Source organism: Homarus americanus, unplaced genomic scaffold (assembly GCF_018991925.1).
Source record: "Homarus americanus isolate GMGI-L3 unplaced genomic scaffold, GMGI_Hamer_2.0 scaffold8507, whole genome shotgun sequence".
NCBI classification, from domain to species: Eukaryota; Metazoa; Arthropoda; class Malacostraca; order Decapoda; family Nephropidae; genus Homarus; species Homarus americanus.
The window spans coordinates 78,618-100,708 of NW_024737586.1; the positions used below are offsets into that span (position 1 = coordinate 78,618).

At 41.5% G+C, this 22,091-nt stretch overlaps 1 protein-coding gene across 4 annotated transcripts in view; it reads right to left on the reverse strand.

Moving 5' to 3' along the window:
• Nucleotides 1-9,949: 9,949 nt before the first annotated feature.
• The window catches only part of LOC121873478 (zinc transporter ZIP1-like), a 40,254-nt gene continuing 28,112 nt past the window's right edge, over nucleotides 9,950-22,091 (reverse strand). For 3 of the 4 annotated variants that reach the window (XM_042377066.1, XM_042377065.1, XM_042377067.1), the window contains 6 exons: nucleotides 17,230-17,552; nucleotides 13,361-13,465; nucleotides 12,830-12,995; nucleotides 12,350-12,516; nucleotides 11,462-11,621; nucleotides 9,950-10,685 (listed from right to left, as the gene is read on the reverse strand). In XM_042377066.1, coding sequence (XP_042233000.1) covers nucleotides 10,432-10,685; nucleotides 11,462-11,621; nucleotides 12,350-12,516; nucleotides 12,830-12,995; nucleotides 13,361-13,465; nucleotides 17,230-17,466 — 1,089 coding nt within the window. In that variant the 5' untranslated portion in view covers nucleotides 17,467-17,552 and the 3' untranslated portion in view covers nucleotides 9,950-10,431. Of the gene's footprint in view, nucleotides 10,686-11,461; nucleotides 11,622-12,349; nucleotides 12,517-12,829; nucleotides 12,996-13,360; nucleotides 13,466-17,229; nucleotides 17,747-22,091 lie in introns of those variants that run through there. The other variant, XM_042377063.1, reaches the window with a different exon arrangement.

The following is a 22,091-nucleotide window of genomic DNA, read 5'->3' on the forward strand; positions in this document are numbered from 1 at the left end:
CTCACTCCTACACAAAACTACAAGTCCTTCCCTCACTTCTATACAAAACTTCAAGTCCATCCCTTACTCCTACACAACATACTAAGTCCATCCCTCACTCGCACACAACATACCAAGTCCATCCCTCACTCCTACACAATACTACAAGTCCTTTCCTATCTCCTACACAAAACTACAAGTCCTTCCCTCACTCCTATAAAAGATTTCAAGTCCATCCCACCCTACATAACATACCGTCCATCCCTCACTCCTACACAATACTACAAGTCCATCCCTCACTCCTACACAATACTACAAGTCCATCCCTCACTCCTACACAACATACCAAGTTCTTCCCTCACTCCTACACAACATACCAAGTCTTACCCTTACTCCTACACAACATACCAGGTCCTTCCCTCACTCCTACGCAATACTACAAGTCCTTCACTCACTCCTACACAATACTACAAGTCCATCCCTCACTCCTACACAATACTACAAGTCCATCCCTCACTCCTACACAACATACCAAGTCCATCCCTCACTCCTACACAACATACCAAGTCCATCTCTCACTCCTACACGACATACCAAGTCCTTCCCTTACTCCTACACAACATACCAGGTCCTTCCCTCACTCCTACGCAATACTACAAGTCCATCCCTCACTCCTACACAATACTACAAGTCCATCCCTCACTCCTACACAACATACCAAGTTCTTCCCTCACTCCTACACAACATACCAAGTCTTACCCTTACTCCTACACAACATACCAGGTCCTTCCCTCACTCCTACGCAATACTACAAGTCCTTCACTCACTCCTACACAATACTACAAGTCCATCCCTCACTCCTACACAATACTACAAGTCCATCCCTCACTCCTACACAACATACCAAGTCCATCCTCACTCCCTACACAACATGCCAAGTCCACCCCCACCTTACACAACATACCAAGTCCCCTCACCCCACACACGTACCAAGTCCATCCCCACCCCTACACAACATGCCAAGTCCATCCACTCCCCACACAACATGCCAAGTTCATCCCCACCCACACACACAAGTCCATCCCTCACTCCTACACAACATGTCACGTCCACCCCTCACTCTTACACAACATACCAAGTCCATCCCTCACTCCTACGCAACATACCAAGTCCATCCCTCACTCCTACACAACATGCCAAGTCCATCCCTCACTCCTACACAACATGCCAAGTCCACCCCTCACTCTTACACAACATACCAAGTCCTTCCCTCACTCCTACACAACATACCAAGTCCATCCCTCACTCCTACGCAACATACCAATTCCTTCCCTGCAGAGTTAATCACCATCTATTAAGTCTCTGATTCTTGTTTTTCATTCCACTTCTGAATTGTAATAAATTAAGGTCAATGTAAACTACAATTCTCTGGTAGGTGTTGCCAGGATATATGTTAAAATTTCCCAGTGCCATAAGCAGAGCCATACCTTCTTTCTCTATAGTAGAGTAAATCCATTGCACCAGCCCCAACATCACTCGTAAAACATAAATTTTACTTACGAACCATTCAAAATCCTGTCTCTGCCTCGTCCAGTTCAACACGACTTCAATCCATCTGGCAGTCGAACCCGAGGCCTCCATCATCCACAACAGGTACTTTGCCAGTGAGCCACCATACTGTGTTGAATAGTATATACACCAGTGTCAACATTAGATCGGGTAAAAAAGGGCATACATATTTTAAATTGCAATTTCAAACTTGTAATAGTCTGGAAAAGTTGCTCCTATATAAAGTTTATTAAACTCCAACACATGGTATTAGTCTTGTATTATTACAGTAAAAGTTGGCACCAATTTGCAGCCCTTAACTAATACTGCGTAGATCTATCCATACTATTAATACTGAAATGTGCTACTTAATTTGGGTTACTTGATCAACAAACGCCTTTCCCTCAATACCAATATTTTGTTATTTTTTCCATCAGTATATAATACGTTTATCTCTTATTTTTCCTCTTCAGTGTACAACAGTTTACATGACCCATCATCATCTCTGACGTTTGCCTCGAGCTGCTGGAGGCTGCCCACCATCCGTGCTTCCACACTCGCCTAATTTATTTTTCTAAGTCGCGCATTTTCACCTATATGAAGGCGCCAATTCATGATATGAGTGTAACAAATTATGTTTGATGAATATAGTTCACTTCTTTGATAACTGCCCTGTTCACACGGCACGAGAGATGAAGCGCTGGTCAGAGGAAAGGTCGAATGAAATTGACCTTTTGGACTGGCCATCTAAATCTCCAGGTTCATATTCAATAAGTTTCTTTCAGTTAAACAATACAACTTTTCCTTTACCCAATAGAATAATAATGTTGTATTTTTATCGAAACATTTAATATCACAAATATAATATTGTATAGGGCCATTGCTTGTGTTAAGCGATTACTATGACTTTGTGAGTGCTACCCAGACCTCAACCCTATAGAGACCATTTGGACCCAGATAGTGAACGCGCGGGAACCTGAAGACAAGCTAAACACTGGTCCCGACTTCTCCTACACACCCAGGACGAGTGTGAGCAGTTTGTGAGGAACCAACCACCTATATAACCTTGTGTCTCAGTCCCACGAAGGCTCCAAGGGGCTATATAAAAGGGAGGCCATTGGGCAGGCTATTGATATATTCTGTATGACCTGTGTTGGTAAATATTAGAAGTAAATGTGATTTCCACCCTCGTATTTTTCAATATTTATCCTCATATCTACGTTATTATAAATATCTAATTACTGGTGATTAAGACCTGAACAACAACTTAAAAAATGATAAATATTGAAATGGATGGTACATTATAATAATGTATTCGCCCGTCAGACAGACCGTAATACTTGTATTAATGTGGGCTACAAAGATCCAAGTGAACCCCTGCTGTTGGTGCGTTTCCTCCCTGGCTGGATTTTCAACCTGAAGTGATTGCCCTCGGTGGACCGCTCCCGAAATCTCACGTGAACCCTGTTATTCTCTGCAAATTCCACCTCTCCAGGATCGCCCACTGGTCCCCAGGTAGGGTCGTCCTCTACACTGATGGTTCTGCTGTCCCCGCTACAGGTTGGGCCGGGACTGGTGTCTACATCTCCCGTCCTGATGCCCCTGAGCTATCAAACTGTCTCTCAAAGTTTCTGACGGGGCATCCTCCACTCAGGCGGAATTAATAGCCCTCCTTGCTGCCCTTCTCGCTGAGGAAGAAGCAGATGGTTTCTGCCCCTTGCTTGTTTGCTGCGATTCCAGGTCTGCTCTCGACGGGATCGCATTTGGATCAGGGGAAAATATGGACCTCATCCTCCGAATACGAGGGTTAACATCCACACTTCAGGATGCAGGCCGTCCTGTGACATTCCTATGGATACCCAGTCATGTCGGTATCTTGGGAAATGAGGCAGCAGATGGCCTTGCCAAGACTGGCTACAACAAGGCCACACCTGACCACATTGTTCCTCGAACACTTTTACAGCTTAGGACCCACATTCGCCGCAAACAGAGAGAAGCTCGGGAAGCAGCCATCCCCCTGGACTCCCCGCCCACCTGGTACGATGTCCTCCGTAAACCTCCTGACCTCTCGTATGTCTATGGGAAAGGGTCGCGGAAAAGAGACATGATTGCTGCCCGTATCATCATTGGGTATGACTTTGCTTGGGAGATTGGTATCCCCGCATCCCCTGAGCAACGTTCTTGTGCATTATGCAGAAGACCCGACAGCCGCACCCTTATCCACTACCTTCTACGATGTCCCCACACACAACGCTTCCGTGACGCCTGCTGGACCACCACTCCACGACCCCCTGACGGAGACACGATGATCCTTCCCATACTGGCCAGATATTATGTAAATAACATTCATTATGTGTTAAAGGAATATCCTTCCTTCCTTCCTTAGGCTTCCGTAAGCCCCTTTATAATATTTATACTGTATATACTTGTGACACTTGCCAGATGCTTCTGGTGTTATTGTACAGGGGTACCTAGTGACAGCACTATGATCCCGCTTCCTCTATCAAGGAATAAACAATTGAAATTGAATTGAATTGATCCAAGTGACGCGCTAGGTATTTACACTATCAAGGGCAAATAATTATATTGGAAATGTTGGTTAGTGATCCCATTACATAATTTACTTCAGCAATTGCAGCATATGGGCCCCGGTGACGATACCTACCACTCTTACCCTAACAAAAACTTCAACTGAACAAGGTGTTTAACGTGACTTAACCAGGCCGATAACCCTCATTCATTCATTCATGTATGTATGTATGTATGATTGATGGATTTTTACTCAATAAATTCATACAAAATCAAGGTCCCAGTAAAGGTGGATAAGTACCCCGCACTGCAACAACAATGTACCGATACTAATTCTAGGATTTTATTCATATATCTGCATATTAGCTTAGGCTAATAGCCATCTTAATAGCAGTATTATACGTCTATCCTCATGCTAACTTTGATTAATAGCCATCTTAATAGCAGTATTATCTATCTACCCACATGCTAACTTTGGTTAATAGCCATCTTAATAGCAGTATTATATGTCTATCCTCATGCTAACTTTGGTTGATAGCAGTATTATCTGTCTATCCACATACTAGCTTAGGTTAATAGCCATCTTAATGGCAGTATTTTCTGTCCGAGCCACGGCATCCACAACTCCTGTACACACGGCGGAGAGCTACACTACCGCTTCCTCCTCCCTGGACCCCACAGTACAAAAGCACAACTTATCACCTTACCTTCACTCAACTGCTAATAATCACAACGTAGAGTCCTGGAAGTCCTCACGACGCCACAAACACGAGGTAATCCACAAACAGCAAACGTAAAACATGGAAATAGCGATCAAATACTGTATGACCACACACACACACATGTTGCCACCACCACTGCCGTACCTCTAATGATCACTGGCGAGTGGCGAACCCGAGGTGCTTCGATTCCTTAATTCATTGGTTCGATTTACTGATTCATATGAAAATAATCGACTGGACGGCGGAAAGAACACCATACACGATTGGTCCGTCATCTATAATCTCATTAATTTTCTTAAATCACTTCTATCCACCATTAGCTAAAATAAAACTGATAATTGTTAACGAAAGATAGTCATGAGTTTCGAAGCTTCATCAACGATCCGCTCATACGTCACTAAACTAGTCCACAACCAAACAAGCAGTTGGCTTCCACGATTAGCATAAGCGTAATACTTCCATTACTATTTTTATTATTATTACTATTATTATTATTATTATTACTATAATTATTATTATTATTATTATTATTATTATTATTATTATTATTATTATTATTAGCATTATTAGCATTATTATTATTATTATTATTATTGCACACGCACATAAACGCGCGTGCCATTGTTTAAATAAAAAGCATAAAACATATCTCTCCCTGATTACTTAAAAATCTCATAAAAACAAACATAAGCCAACAGGGAGGGGTTGAGAGTTGAAACAGTTGGTGGAGAAGAAAAACACTGATACAGTATGTGAAACACGGAGCGAGGACAAGCCACACAGTTTCAACAAGGCGTTGGAAAGATGTGATGGGCACGAGAGAGAAGCACTGAAGGTGGAGAGGGCGTGGGAAGACTTACACATCTCCGCCACACTAGCTAGATGTGTGTGTGTGTACATGTGTGACAGTGATATAAGACCAGCCATGTGTATAGCAAGTATGGAGTACCGTACGTGAGATCAGCCAGATGTGTAGCCTGTGTGGTAGTGCTAAGAAGCCAGTTAGGTATTTATCGCCTGTGGTAGATCCCGGTGACACGTCGATTAGGATGTTTATTTCTATGCTATGTGGAGTCTGATATTAATTCTACGGTTCACTTGAGTTGGACTATTTCTAACAAGTATTATTCTGACAGGGACGAATTTTCTGCCAAACGCATGGTAACATTAACAGGGCTTGTTTACACAATTTATCTTAACTTTAGGATTATAATTTTTAGTTTATTGCATTTATTTAGTAAGATTATTTAAATAGTACAGTGTATGCTTTACAATCATTTTCTACTACAGAAAACAAAGTAAGAAAAAACGAGAATGAATGACTTGTATTTGAAGAGTAACTATTACAGAATTATAAGCAATCCTCTCAACACATAGACAAAAGATTCTTATTAAGTGAAATCATTATACAAGTTTCCATTGGGGCTCTTCTGTGGGGTTAGGGTGACTAATTGATTATGAAGTGAATGTTTTCACCGTGTGCTGGTTATAGTACCGAGTATTATTTTCACAGTGCTGTGGGTTTTATTTTGGTGGGTCCGAAGCCACAATCACCCTACGTACGACGATTATGTTACGTTAGGTATGGTGAAAATAGCACATAAGGCTACAATCACTGTACAGTGAAAATAAGGTGTCCAATCATTTAACAACAGATCTCTAAGATATCCAGATAGATTTATGACTTTAAATGTTCCAAACGCAACACGCTAATGGACCTGATTTACCTGACGGTCACCTTAACAAGAAGTGGCCAAGACAGGGAAGTAGGCTGATGGCTTATATGGGATCCCCCTATTGTTCTTATTAGTCTAGTTGGGGGCTATCTTGAAGCCCAGTATCATTCTTACTTCCACGGTTTCAGCTGGTAGATTGTCCCGTAGGCCTACCACCGTCTTTGTGAAGGACTTTATTCTATTCGTTCTGCATGACAACTTGGTGAGCTGGCCTCTTGTGTTTGTGGCGTCTGACACCGCAAAAAATTTATCTGGGTTAGGTCTTCCTTCCCTTTCAAGATTTTGAATGTCTCCGTGAGGTCCTCCCTGTCGTGTCTGGTTTTAGACTAATTGAAACTGGTTAGTCTTTTTCACAATTCAATATTCAAAGGTCAGTAAATACAGAAAATTACTCCCTTCTCTTCCTGTGATTTGTATTGGGTTGTTGTATGTCTCTACCTCCTGGCAACTGGACACTGCAATTGGTATACTATGGCACACTGCTTCGACTGGCTAGCAATATTTAATGTGGATAACATATTAGTCAATGATGTCAGGTGGCAAGCTATCTATAAGTCGTGTATACTGAGCCTTCGGTACACATGGAGACAGAGTATGGCCAACACTGTAGTCGACGGCCTTCACTTCCCAAATTTGTTAATTTAGGTACCCGTTTACAACTGGGTGGACTGGGGGTACCAAACCTCACTGTTTGGCACAACTAAACTGTGTGGTTTGCTGATTCTATACCAGACAGTATGTGACCCATGTCTCGCTGCCATATAGCAGGGTGGGGAGGACCACTGCTCGATATACTTGCAACTTTGTAGATAACTTCAGCTCCTTACAGCTGAAGACACGGGTACGGACTCTGCCAAAGGCTTGAGATGCACATCTGATCCGATGTAAATCTCTTCATCGATGTCTGCGGTGGTGGACAGGTAGGAGCTGAGATACTGAAAGTGGGTAACATTAGAGAGGGTAGTACCGTTTAGCTGGACGGATGGTGGAGGTGTGGCTGTACCAGGGGCAGGTTGAAAGAGAATCTGAGTCTTACGTGCAATTCACATTTAAGGCCGAAATGTGCATACGCATCTGCGTAGGTGTTCAGGATCTCCTGTAGGTCACGTTCAGTGTGAGCGACAAGGGTGAGGTCGTCTGCAAAGTGAAATTCAGTAATGGAAGCTGCCGACACCTTTGTTCCTGTCTGGAGTCGTCTTACTGGGTGTCCACCCCGCCGGCTAAATTGGTACTGGCATGAGTAAGGAAGGCAGCCAAGAAAATGGAAAAGAGAGTTGGTGCCAGTACACATCCTTGTTTTACCCCCGTTAGGATAGTGAAGAACTCAGACTGGGTGCCATTGTGCAGAACTCTGCACACACACCACATACTTATTGTTGGCAAGGTAGAGTAAGAGTTTTTATAAAGATGAGAAGATGAGAAGGCAATTGAATGTTTAAAAACGGTAGAGAGAAGCTGAGGTGTAAAAAAAGAGGTAAATAAACGTGTTCTCCCAGATCACAACTCCGTTAAAATCATCAAGAAACACACCAAGGTTGAAAGATAAACAAAACCTATATAAAAGTATTTATTCATCCTTAAACATGTGCATCTTAAATGACTCAAAGTGTGGTAAGGAAGAGGTCAGGTCACTCTTAAGCTTACCTGCAGCCTCTGTAAATAACAGAGAAGACTTATCTGACACTCCGTTTAGAAGGGGCGTACAGTCAGCAAATCCTGGCACGCACATGGCGTCCCCGAGGCCACAGAAGTTACATACAAATGATGTACAGTATGTACCCTGGTTGCTTAATGCATCTTAATTGTGATACCCAACTGTTGGTGAAGTAAACTACAAATATTTGTTTGTTTTTATTATCATATTTACAAAAAGCTTATAAAGGATAGAAAAAATATTCCTCAGTTATCATCCTCGTCTAACGAGGATGGCCGGTCCAAGGGCCACCTAAGCGTGAATTTGTTTAAGGTGTAGAAGCTGTCGCCAACACAACAACCACACCCTAAGATAACGAGTTGCATGACCCAGTGTCAAGGAATAGTCCGAGAACACCGGACAACTCACCAACTGCACTGGCTAGCCATTACCCTGGAATACGATCCGCAAATCGATTAACATCCAGGTTCCCAATTATTGCTGGGTAGACAGAGGCAAATGGCGTAAAGAAACTTGCTCCTAGTTTCAACCTTCCCGGGATCGAACCCGGGTCCGCTCGCTTGCGAGACGAGCAAACTGACCATTACACCACAGGTCGCCGCATTTATCATTATTACTACATAAATTGACTAGTTTGACAGACACTGCATATATCCATTAGTCAATCAGTGCTCAGTGTCAGTCATACTAAAGAACTGAGGTCATTTGAATGAACGCATTAGTTCCGCGTGCAACACATGATGATCGCGTGCACGAGTGGTGGCCCACCACTCGTGCCCCACTAGTGGCCTTTCTTCTTTGTGGAAAAATGTATGTCTTCCACCCCGTTACACTCGGCAATCATTCATACCGTTGGTCGGTACTTCAACACCATTAAGCGAATCATAAGTCTTACCACTCCCTATGTTACATTATACAAACAGAGGCAGCGGACGAGTGTGTTAAGGTAAACGACTTTAAGCCAACACGAGTCCAAATATTAATTTGATGATCTGTTATTTACAAAGAGACTTATTTCACATTTGTTATTTGGCCAATATGAATAATTTGGCCAGAACTCCCAAATACTTTTTTTATAGTCAATAAAGCTTTTTTTCCCTTATGTTTTAAATAACGCATTTTCTGCACCTGTCCACCTGTTCGTTCCCACGGAGTTCATACCTTCGTGTTACCCAAATTTGTAAACAGGATTACGTTAGGATAATGAACCAACACAAACACGACCTAAGTCAATTCTACACAGACCCTTGCCAGGCGACACCCCAAGTAAGCTACTGGCGTAAACAAAAACAAGCCAGAGAAGGTTATTGTCTCAGGCTGGCGCTATGAAACCAGTCATCTTAAAACCCGCCAGTATCGGGATGGCTAAATGACAAGTGTTGATACGAATACTTATTCTTATAGCTCCTTATCAAAATAAACCTCTAAATTACCAGAGGGCAGTGAACTTATCATAAATGTTTGGAAGTTGATTTTCGGTAAAAGAAGACAAAAATTTGCAGCTAAGAAGCGGGCTGGGTACTGACTTCCTCATCAGCAACCTTCCTTGAGCTGCCTTGAGCTGAACCTCCCTGAGGAAGTAGACTCTCTCTCTCTCTCTCTCTCTCTCTCTCTCTCTCTCTCTCTCTCTCGTGCGCGCGCGAGTATGGAGAATATATATATATATATATATATATATATATATATATATATATAGTATATATATATATATATATATATATATATATATATATATATATATATATATATATATATATATATATATATATATATATAATAGGAAATCGAAATTGAGGTACAACCATTATTAATGGACATTTTGGTCTCGGAAGGTTGCGAGAGGTGACGTACTTTTATATCACAGTATCGACAAACATTTCATTCTTGAAATGATCTGTATATTATTTCAGTATCTACAGTATAATATACAGGCTTTAGTTAAGAGTATTGTGAGATAAGGAGTGAATTTTCAGTTAAGTGAGGAAGTATGGTGAGAAACAGTGCCGTTGTGGTGTTACGACAACTTGTAGCATCATACAACATCATCAGTGCCCCCAAGTCGTATTACACATGTGTTGCTCCTCAGTATAGACGACCATAGCTGATGCTCAGTCTGACCCACGAGCTGGCACTGAGACACCGAGTTACTATCTACTCAGCGGAGGGCTGAACATTAGTCGAGGTGTGTGTCACATGGCACTAGTGGTGTGCGTTACATGGCACTAGTGGTGTGTGTCACATGGTACTGGTGGGGGTCATGGCACTAGTGATGGGCGTGCATGAACACATTTAAGAGAATAAGGAGGAGGATCCCGCAGCAAATAGACGCCATCTTCTCCAGCATGAGGCAAACCTCAGAAGGCTTCGAGGATATGTTGTTGTTGTCGTGGTCGTCGTGGTCGTCGTGGTGGTCGTGGTGGTCGTGGTCGTCGTGGTCGTCGTGGTCTTCGCGGTCGTGGTGGTGTTCAGGAAACTCCTTCGCCAGAATCTCGATGAATATTACATGAATGAAGATACCTGGTAGAGGAGGAAGAGAAAGCTTAGAAATTTAACAAAGAAGAAATATGACTAACTCGGTAATTCACTTGTTAATTGCTTACATCAGATTAGAATGACACAAAATGTTTTTTCTGAAGTGTAATCAATAAATTATCAACTTTAGACGACAGTAATAGTAAACTTATCTCACCGTTAGAAAAACTAATCGAATCACCTGAAGATAAGAAACATCAGAGTGTATAACCTGAACATTAACCACCTCAGCGCTAACCTAACCTAACCTAACCCCGCGGAGTTAAGGTACTTAACTAACAGGTGAAATTAGCTGGCACTGATCTTCAGGTGATGAAAATAACCTCTTCATTATAAGGAAGGTGAAATTACGAAAAAGCCACATCAATGAATAACTTCTTCTCTTTGCCTCAATTGACAAGTTCATAAACAGCAGCGTAACCTGATATAATATTAATAACGCACATAGGCATAGGAACTTAATATCTTATGGGGGAAACCCTTAGTTAGTTTAAAGAGGGAGGGGGGAAGGAAGGGGAGGGTGAAAGGGGGAGGGGTAGAGGGAGATTGTAGGGGAAGGGAGGAGAGATTGCATGGGAGGGGGGAAAGAGGGAGGTTACAGGAGAGGTGGATAGGGGGAGATTGCAGGGGAAGAGAAGAGAGATTGCATGGGGGGGAGATTGCATGGGAGGGGGAAAGAGGGAGATTGCAGAGGAGGAGGAGAGGGGAAGATTACAAGGGAGGGATAATATGGTAAAGACCGTGCCCAGTGTGGTGCCTACCTGTCGCAAAAGCCTCAAGCACTGCGGATATAATTTCTCTGTTTTCTGAAGGAGCACTCTGAAGACCCACACCAGCGACGATACCCAGTGGAATGGTACTGGTAAACATCATCACATAGATGATTTTGTTGCACCTGCTCAAGATATGACTCTTGCTTACCTGCAAAACAAACAAAGATTATGAGTTTAGTAACCTTTTATCTTCTTTTGTTTTCATTGTCTATGTTTAGTCAAATTTTGAAGCTATGAAGAATATCCTAAAGACAGCACAACAAGCGGAATGTTAAGGCATAAATGGATAAATCAGAAGCTTGTAATTAAGACTGGGTTAATTTATTAACTACGGATTCTATAATCATCCATATTTGTTATCTAAATTTTATACATATTCATAGTTTAAAACACAAACATTTACGCTAGATACTCTACGTAACTGGAACAGATAGTATATCGGACCCTTAATTGAACAAGGCTTTATAACCCTGGCAAGTGAAGCGCCTAACCTAACCTTTTCTAGTTTAGTGTTGCCTTTTTGGGGCATAGTCCCCCCCCCCCCCTTCATCCGTGACTAATTGTTTATCATCTTAGCTTCATTTAGTCTAAAGTCGTATACTTATAGTCTTCTTGCTTAGACTAATCTGTTGATGGTCAATTTATCTGTCACCAGGTCTTCACTTTCTCCTTTTTTCAACACCTCTGTTACTTCTTTTTCGTTCTTCTCATCGTCCTCTTTCCTTTCATCCTCTCATCCTCCTCCTTTCATCCTCACTCAATTTATTTACCTTCTCCCCCCTTCTAATCCTACTCTGCAATTTTATTCTCCTCTTCGCCTCTCCTCATTCATCCTCACCCTCCCTTCATACACTTTCATTCTATTCTCCTCCTTACCTCCATGCCGAACGTGAAGGCCATAACGACTTCGTGTACCAGGACGGCCACGGAGAACTCCAGCACCTTCTCCTTCTGAGTCTGCAGGCCCACCGCCATCCCCTCGAAGAGTGAGTGGATCCCCAGAGCCAGCAGGAAGATCACAGAGGATGGGACACCGTGACCTGCTGTGGGAGAAAGTTTGTGTCAGTCGATAAAGTATTGTGTATTGGATGCATTTAAGATATTACAGACTGATGTGGTAACTATTGATTTGAAACATTCCTTCAACCAGTCTCTTGTCTTCTCACGTCCCTTTAATCATCACTCTTCTTTGGTTCATCCATCTGTCTTCTTATCCTTGATTTATCTAAATAAACTTCCTTGTGTAATTCAACCATCCAACCATCCATTCTCTTTCCATTCGTTAATCTTGACTTTTTCCCTCTATTTACTCTTCCTTTCCTCCTGCCATTCCCCCCCTCCCCCCACCCTGCTTACCCTGGTGGTGGTAGTGTTTGTGAGGATTGTGTTTGTGAGGATTGTTCATGTCGTTAGTAACTAGGCCATTAGGACTCTCGGTGCAGGTGTCCTCCGGCTGTTTCTTCAGTAGGATGTGACCAGAGCCTCTGTTCCTTACGCTCCGGGAGTGTTCCATGGCATGCACCTGGTGGTACAAAATGTCTGTACAAATGTATGAAGTATTAATAACGACAGTCCGAAAACTTTTATAGAGTGGAGGGCTATAGTCGCCAGCCTATAGACATGAAGATGATGATACCATGGCTGACTGGCTGATTAATGACAATGGACTCGGGAATGAATAAAAAAAAATCGACTAATGTTTTACGTGTCAGAAATGAACAACCATAAAATAACGTATTATTATGTTTTTTTTTATTCACTTTATTACGTCAACTTGTCTCATGTCTATTACTTTGTTACTAATTTATATAATTTTGTTGGCTCTTGTGTATCACATTTTTCGTAATGTTTAATTGAATCATCCACCAGAAGAGATATTATACTTACCAGCTTGTCGATGGTGAAGATGATGAGGAAACCACAGGTGACCACGAAGAATCCCCACGGGAATTCAGCAAAGGCCTCCCAACTCTCATCTGTATGTCCCAGCTCCTAGTGTTGGTGAAGATAAGAGGGGAGGATTGCGTTAGTTTAAGAACTATTTGGACAAGACTGGTGTACGATCATACCTGAGCGTAGTAGTTGGGGGCCGTATTCAGTTATTACACCACCCCACCGACCGAGAACAGCATTGCGTGAGGTCTTTCAGAGACGCCACAGACCTGAAGGCAGTTCCGGTGGGTCGGGTTTGCTATCGGGATCGTTGGAACATTTCATCGGGAGGGGGTACCTTCCCGACGGCACTCCCGATTAATTTAAGAACCTTTTTCATCTTCAAATTTTTATATATATTGAGCTAGAATATATTCAAAACCGATAGAAAATGAGTTTGTTGATGAGAGAAAGTTTTATTTTCATGTACATTCAAATATTGTCAGTTATTTACAAGTGATACAAGTGATAAATTTTCCCCCTAGATCATGAGCGTGCAGGCGCGCATAAGCAAACCGTTACCGCTAAATGCGGTCATATTTCAGGATGGATGAAAATGTGTCTTTTTCATGTATAACTTTGCCCTTCTCTTGAATAAGAGTAACAACAGCATTGTGTTGTTTAAAGGACATGGCTGTTCATATTTCCCGGTGCCTTATCACTCCGTGTTGTTGTGTCAACTCACTCCCTGCTCTGCTTGTATGCCATCCCAGTGTGGCCAACGCAAGGTGAAATTTAACCTTCAAAATCAACCTCACAAACGCTAAAGAATAATCATAGATATTCTCTAAACTCTTTTATATTCGTTTGGTCATATGATGTTTTTTTTTGTGGTGGTTACATTTTTTGGTGTTTGAGCGAAATATTATTGGGGTACTCGACGTCTGGGTTTTGGTAACAGTGGGCCAATTTATGAAATGTTGGTAGCCCTGCCTGGTTCATCGTGATCAAGACCCATCGTGTAAGCACGTTCTTGAATGACCTCGCCCCACACAAGCGTATGGTGCCCGATAACCTGGCTCACAAACATTGGGTCGTATTCACAGTCGCCACGACTGTGAATACAACCCTTGGCAATGAGACAAAGGTTCATACAGAAGATGAGATACTTAAATTCCTCATACCCGTTAATGTCATAACACAAATTAGAAAATCAAATATGGACAGGTCACCCAGTCAACTAACACGTCACAGTCAACAAACACGTCACACAGTCAACTAACACGTCACACAGTCAACAAACACGTCACACAGTCAACTAACATCACACAGTCACGTCACACAGTCAAACACGTCACACAGTCAACTAACACGTCACACAGTCAACAAACACGTCACACAGTCAACTAACACGTCACACAGTCAACTAACACGTCACACAGTCAACTAACACGTCACACAGTCAACTAACATGTCACACAGTCAACTAACACGTCACACAGTCAACTAACACGTCACACAGTCACCTAACACGTCACACAGTCAACTAACATGTCACGCAGTCAACTAAAACGTCACACAGTCAACTAACACGTCACACAGTCAACTAACACGTCAACAAGTTTGCAGATTCGTGTTAAGAGTATGTAAACGTCTAAAGCACATCATTCATTCCAACTGGCTGCTCCGCTTACTGACGTCAGTCCTGTCCCTGTGTTCCAATTGGCTGCATGTCCTACCTGGGTATGTATGTATGTATGTCCACCCAGCAATAATTGGGAACCTGGATGTTGATCGATTTGCGGATCGTGTTCCGGGGTAATGGTTAGCCAGTGCTGTTGGCGAGTTGTCCGGTCTTCTCGGACTGTTCCTTGACACTGGGTCATGCAGCTCGTTAACTCAGGGTGTGGTTGTTGTGTTGGCGACAGCTTCTACACCTTAAACAAATTCACGCCTAGGTGGCCCTTGGGCCGGCCATCCTCGATTTCGAGGGGCATCCATTATTATTATTATGTATGTATGTATGTATGTATGTTTGAATGTATGTATGTTTGAATGTATGTATGTATGTATGTAAAGATGTTTATATAGTAGCGTGTTCGTGGGCTCAAAAATCAATATCAATTCAGCCGTAAACCTGGAACGGACTTTTAAATCTATACAACAACAATCCCATTAAGTGTGAGAAGTGTAATGTACTGTGAGTCTTTTCAATCCAACTTCTCTATAATGTTTTAACTCTTGCCATGTTCTCGCAAGTAAACTAGTTCGATGTTATCCTGCTTATTCACTTTAGGGAAACTTGTCAAACGTACGAAGCTTTGAGAGTAAGTTCCCTGAGACTTTGCCCTGAAGTTCATGTTGTTCGTTCTTTTGTTGGTGAGTGAACAGAAGCAGCTTTAAATGACTTGAATGAATGTTAAAGAGAGGAATAATGTGTTTGTAGTGCAGCGACATAGTTACAAGGGCACGGTGTTTGACTGTATTTGTGTGGCTTTATCGTGTCTGTTTGTGTATGTTTATATATATATATCCGAGAAGGAGAAATAAATATATAGGGACACAGATAAACAGACACAGGTCTAGAAACAATAGGAAATAAACAGATACTTTAAAATCCTGCATACTTACATATGTACAAGAACTCTGGCGTGGACAGACGTACTAACAGTAAAGAAACATTAACACACACACACACACACAACCAAAGAATGTTGATCAGATTAATCCAACCACAGACTCTCTAACCCAGACACAAGAGATGATAATGACTCGGCTAGAAATGCTTGTGTTCTGAGGCCCCATTGATGACAAGAGTGACGAGTCTAAAAGCCGCAAAATAGTATACTATACAATAACAACAAAGACGTAACTATGACCCATTGCGAGTCTTCTTCCGTCTATTGTTTTTCATTTTCTTTTGTTTTTCTTCTTCTTTTGTTTTGTTATTATTATTATTGTTGTTGTATACTAGAATAGCCATGTCTATTATCGATGCATTGTTGAGTTAGAGCCGGAGACTTTTAAGTTGGTGAATGATGTTTACAAGTTTGTCCAGGATGACTGTATGTAGGCCAGCTGGGAATAACGTCAACAAATATCCCGCGACCTTCAGCAAGTATGGGAGGGAGAGATGATCATATTCGAACAGGTATGTATAATGTATATGATCTCTCTTCTCCTCATTTTTTTAACAGGATGACTATGAGGAAGGGGGTGGTGATGATGATAACGAAGATGGAGGAGGAAAATGTAAAGGGAAATGGAGAATTGGATGTTTTGAAAGAAAATAACCGAGATGACATAATAACGAGGTTAATATTATCCGGTTGCCTAATAATTTGTTTTTAATGTAATTGTGGTGACCTTTTTCAATGTCCCGGTCACTCTACGAAAGATCAGATGAGGTCACTGATCTCTGAATTGTACTGAGAGAGAGAGAGAGAGAGACCAGAAGCCAGACGCATTCTCGTTACCTGCTAAACACAAATAGAAGAATCAGATGAAATGAGTCTTTTGAAAGGTAAAGTTGGCGGGTTTTTTAATAACTGTAATAGTATTTCTCTCTAATTTGTTATTGTTTGTAATCAGTGGCTGGAAGTTATAATGAACAGTGAGACATTAAGAGTTTGTGACGAAGAAGTGTGTGTGTGTGTGTGCGAAGTATGGTAATGTTGCTGGGCAGAAGACAGTACAACCTTAGTGTGTTCCACGAGGTTGTTAACACATCATACTCATCCGTATGATGAATGTCTAAATATGATGTAACACAAGCGTTATTTAACTGATGAGCCTATGACCAAACATTGATTTGAGACATGACACTTTTAATATCAGACAATGAAGCTCTCATTGTTGTTGAGAAAGTTGGTCTATAGACTTACCTCGAGGAAATGGTGGAACTTGCGGTCGGCTGCAGGTAGGAGACCCATGAAGCATACGAAGAGGAAGACGCCTGCACCGAAGCATGAAGCACAGGATAAGAGGCGACTCTTGAGGGAGGAGCGAGGCATCATCTTTTTGGAGACTATCCCTCTCATCAACACCGGCATCAACCCTGTGGCCGTCGTCAGCAGGAAGATGATCCCCGTAAACATGAACTGCAATTCTTTTACCTCCATCGTTACTTAAGGATGCTGTGGTACCTCTCAGACTGTGGCTGTGTTCGGTCTTACCACAACAATCGTAGAACACTTTTTTTCTCTCTCTGTAACGTAAACCCCTTTTCAGAAAGTCTAAATTTAGCTTAATGCAATGAGTGGAATGTTCATCTCACTACAAACGTCTTCTCAGCTATAAGACTACAGTATAAGACTTCTGAAAGGTGTATTGTTGTGGCAGCTTGGGAGGTGTCTGCCTGAAGACCCGCAGCAGTGATAATGATAGCGATAGGATTGCACCCCGAGTCGTCACCTTTGATTCCCCCCCTCCCCCCCACACTGCTCTGTCCAGCCACGCCTACCCCTGCTCACACCCCTTCCCCGCACCACTTAATGACCTCCACACGACACACTACCCCAGGCGACAATAACACACGAACCCCCAACATCTTACTTGTCCGCACCTCTCTTCTCTGACTGAGACTTGGTGTTTTTAATTACACTGCAGATTCTGGTGGTTCCGTCTTATCCAGTTTATAAGTGAGAGAGATGAGGAGGGGCAGCGTCTTGGTGATGAATGGCCGCAATGTTACTGATGGTGATGAGTTTTCTAAATTCACCACATTTTTATGCTAATTCATTCACTACTCACCACCTTTCTCTCGCTACTGTCTAGATTAACACAGGTGAGCCCCATGCTACCAGGCTAAGTGTCTCTTAGATTAATTATGATAATCTTCATATATGGCAACTTACAGTAGTTTGCACGCGGCACTAAGGATACTTTTGGTTAGCTTGGTGACAACCGGCAGGTCAGTGACTTTTCATTGTCCCCGAGGAGTGACATAACTAATGAAATGAAACATATATATATATATATATATATATATATATATATATATATATATATATATATATATATATATATATATATAAGAACATAAGAAAATAAGGAGTCTGCACTAGGCCGGTTGGCCAGTGCATGGCAGCTCCTGTCGAGAGTTACTACCGTTCTCTATCATCCATGAATCTATCCAGCCTCCCTTTGAAACTTTCCAGCGTTCCAGCACTTACTACAAGGTTGCTAAGCTTGTTCCACTCGTCCACCACCCTATTTGTAAACCAGTTCCTTCCTACCTCCCTCCTAAACCTAAACTTATCCAACTTGAATCCGTTGTTCCGATTCTATCCTGCTCGGATATTATAAGAACCTTATCTATATCACCTTTATTGATTCCTTTCACCCACTTGAATACTTCTATCATATCTCCCCGCACTCTTCGTCTTTCTAGGGAACTCCGTGTTTTCTTCTTTCCTTGTGGTTATCAGCATATTCCTGGATCACGCGCACCCACAGTGATTTACTTGCATATATATATATATATATATATATATATATATATATATATATATATATATCACTGGACACTTTCTCTACACCCTAGTCAGTGGCGAATTACGTTCAGTATATAATGGACAATGCCAAGTCTTGATGCACAGGTGAGAAAGTTGGCTCGTGTTGTTGGATATAAGACTTGCTTATTTCCGGGTGTAGAGGACAGTAAACAACTCGCCTGGTGAGGGATGACGTCACATTATTCAGGACAGACACACTTTCAATGAAATGCGTTGAATAATGAGTATATCGTCCACTACATTATCGGCCACCTTCGACCCAGAAGTAAGAAGATATAGGAGACAGGAGAAGAACAGACCAAGACAGAGGTGGAAGAATGAGTAGAGGGAGGTGAGTGAGTGAGAGCAGAGTATGCTGATGGATGATGCCGGGTGGTATAAAGCGACATAGGATAACTAGTCACAAATCTTAAAGCCATATTGTGGCAGGGGAACACCATATGATAGAAACGCCAAAGAGGACAAAAATAAGTAAAGTGAAAAAAAAATATTTGTTTATTCTTGTTTTTGCAATAATTATCCGGGGTTTAATAAGTACCTAATATCTTGTACATTATCGGTGGGTACGTTAGGGAAGAGGGTGGTCTGGCTATGTGTTAGAATTCAAGCCCCCCATAGAAGACTCCGTGGCACAAGTTTCAACGTACGTGTTAAAATGCGATTTTGTACAAAGTTTGACTTTCTATGTAACACAAGAAGCATGTATGTTAGAAGTGTTCCCTCCCCTTCACATGACTCCTAAATCACTCACTAAGAATAAGAAGTATTTGAAAGTATATTGCATGAAAATAATTATGGTTTTGTTGTTATTTGCAACTGACCAACATAAAAATACCTCATTCTTCATTGCTGGAACAAGTGATGTTAAGGTTCCTGTCCTCAGAGAATGACAGACAGGAAGGTCAGAAGGTGATGTGTGATATACAAGTCTTCAGTCTCACTACATTTGTTTAACTCGATTTATTAGAAAAATAATATCGATAATATGACTTACTGTATATGACGTCTGGAAGATGGTGTACAGTACACTACCACGAGGTAAGGTCTAAAACCTCTTGGACATAGATTATTGCCGTACTCAAATTACCAGTCACTATAAAAATAAATAATAATCTAATTGCTGCTGTCAGTCAAATGTATATATTAGTGATGGATGTCACATCCGCATCCGGAAGCATTCACAAAATTTTCACATCTCCATCTAGAAGATATGGATGTTGCGGATTTGTAAAGCTGTGACGTCATCATGGTCCTAGCCTTCTCCCTGCCTTCACATGCAGGCTAAGTGGTGTATTTGAGAGGCTAGGCATGTGTATTAATGGGTACGCTTTTGTGGTATTTTTTTTTATATTATTGATCAAAATTCGTGTTTATGGACTCGGTCATTTCGTTAAAATGTACAGTAAACATGTCTTACCTTCCTTTGACATCATTATTTATATATATATATATATATATATATATATATATATATATATATATATATATATATATATATATATATATATATATATATATATATATATATATATATATATATATATATATATATATACACTCAAACACACACACACACACACACACACACAGTAACAGCAAATTAATGATCTGGTTTAAATTTTTTTCATAAAGAAACTAACCAAGGTAGAGCAACAAATAACACAATTACAATGTCTATTTTTTTCAATCTATGATATTTCAATGTGGACAGCCTCTGTGGCTCTACAAACATCGAAACGATATTCTATTTCTCTCCATACAGTTTCAAGCACATCGACGTTAATTTTAAGAACAGCGTTTTGGGTCCTGTTCTTCAGTGGCCCCAAAAATTTTGGCATCGGTGGAACAAACACTTCACATTTAACACAGACGGTAAGGAAAGGATCAAGGGGAATGAGGTCAGGTGAACCATTGTGCTGGCGGTAAGCAAACCATCTTTAGTTTACTGCGTAAGATAATAGACCAAGCAGTAAATTCTCCAATTTCTCCTCAAAATAGTGAGCTTGTACTAACATTGGCAACTCAGAGAGGAGCACAGAACCCTCACTTAAGAGAAGAACCATTACATCGGCCCAAAGCTACATGTTGTCCCTGGCTGGGTACATGTTTCTTGCCTTCTACGTCACTATAGGAAAGGTTAGGAGTGAGGAACTTTTCAAGAGGTATAGGGAGGCGCTGGGGAAGATTAGAGATAGGGGAGGGATCCCGATAGTATGTGGTGTCTTGCCTAGAAGAGGGGTTGGTCGTGAATGGCTGTCCAGGGCAATTGCTATAAATTGCCGACTGGAAGAACATTGTACAAACAATGGTTGGGCATTCATTGATAACTGGCAACGATTCTATGGCAACGACTATCTGCACAGTCGTGACGGAGTACACTTGTCTCGTGCGGGGGTAAAGACGTTGTCTGCATCCCTGGAGCGTGAAATTGTTACTCCAAAGGGGGGGTTTCGCCAGTAGAGAGAGGTCGGGGTAAGTGGGAGTCAAAAAACAAGCTGGTCCTGGGAAGTAAAATTGGTTACTCAGGACAAGGGGTAAAACAGGACCAGGGAAGGGTAGGTTTAAATGTATACTATACAAACAGTAGGAGCGTTAGAAATAAAATAGACTTGCTGAGAGCGGTTGTATGTACCGAGAATGTAGACGTCATAGCAATCACCGAAACTTGGATGAATCTGGCGAGCAAAATTTTTTTATCAGAGTACCACATAGAAGGGTACAACCTTTTTCACAAGGACAGGGAAGGTAGGAAGGGGGGAGGGGTCGCACTCTTCGTCAAGGATACATTAAAATGTTGTATTAATAATTCAATAAAGGGTGAAATAGGAACCGAGTCTGTATGGGTAGAAATCACGGAAGGAAGAGAAAAACTAATTATGGGAGTGATTTACAGGCCCCCAAGTCTTGGGAAGGAAGCAGCTCAGCCCATATGGCAGGAAATGAGTAGGGCAGCAAAATATAACAACCTGTGCATTATGGGGAATTTCAACTACAGAAATATTGACTGGGACAACATTGTAGGTGACTATGAATCTGAAGACTTCCTAGACGCAGTACAGGACAATTTTTTGAAACAACTAATTACAGAACCTACTAGAGGTGACAATATATTAGACCTAGTATTAACAAATAAAGAAAATATTATCAGAGATATCACAGTAGGGGAAGAACTAGGTAACAGTGATCACAGAGAAATCAGGTTCACCCTAAATTGGGAAACGAAAAACAAT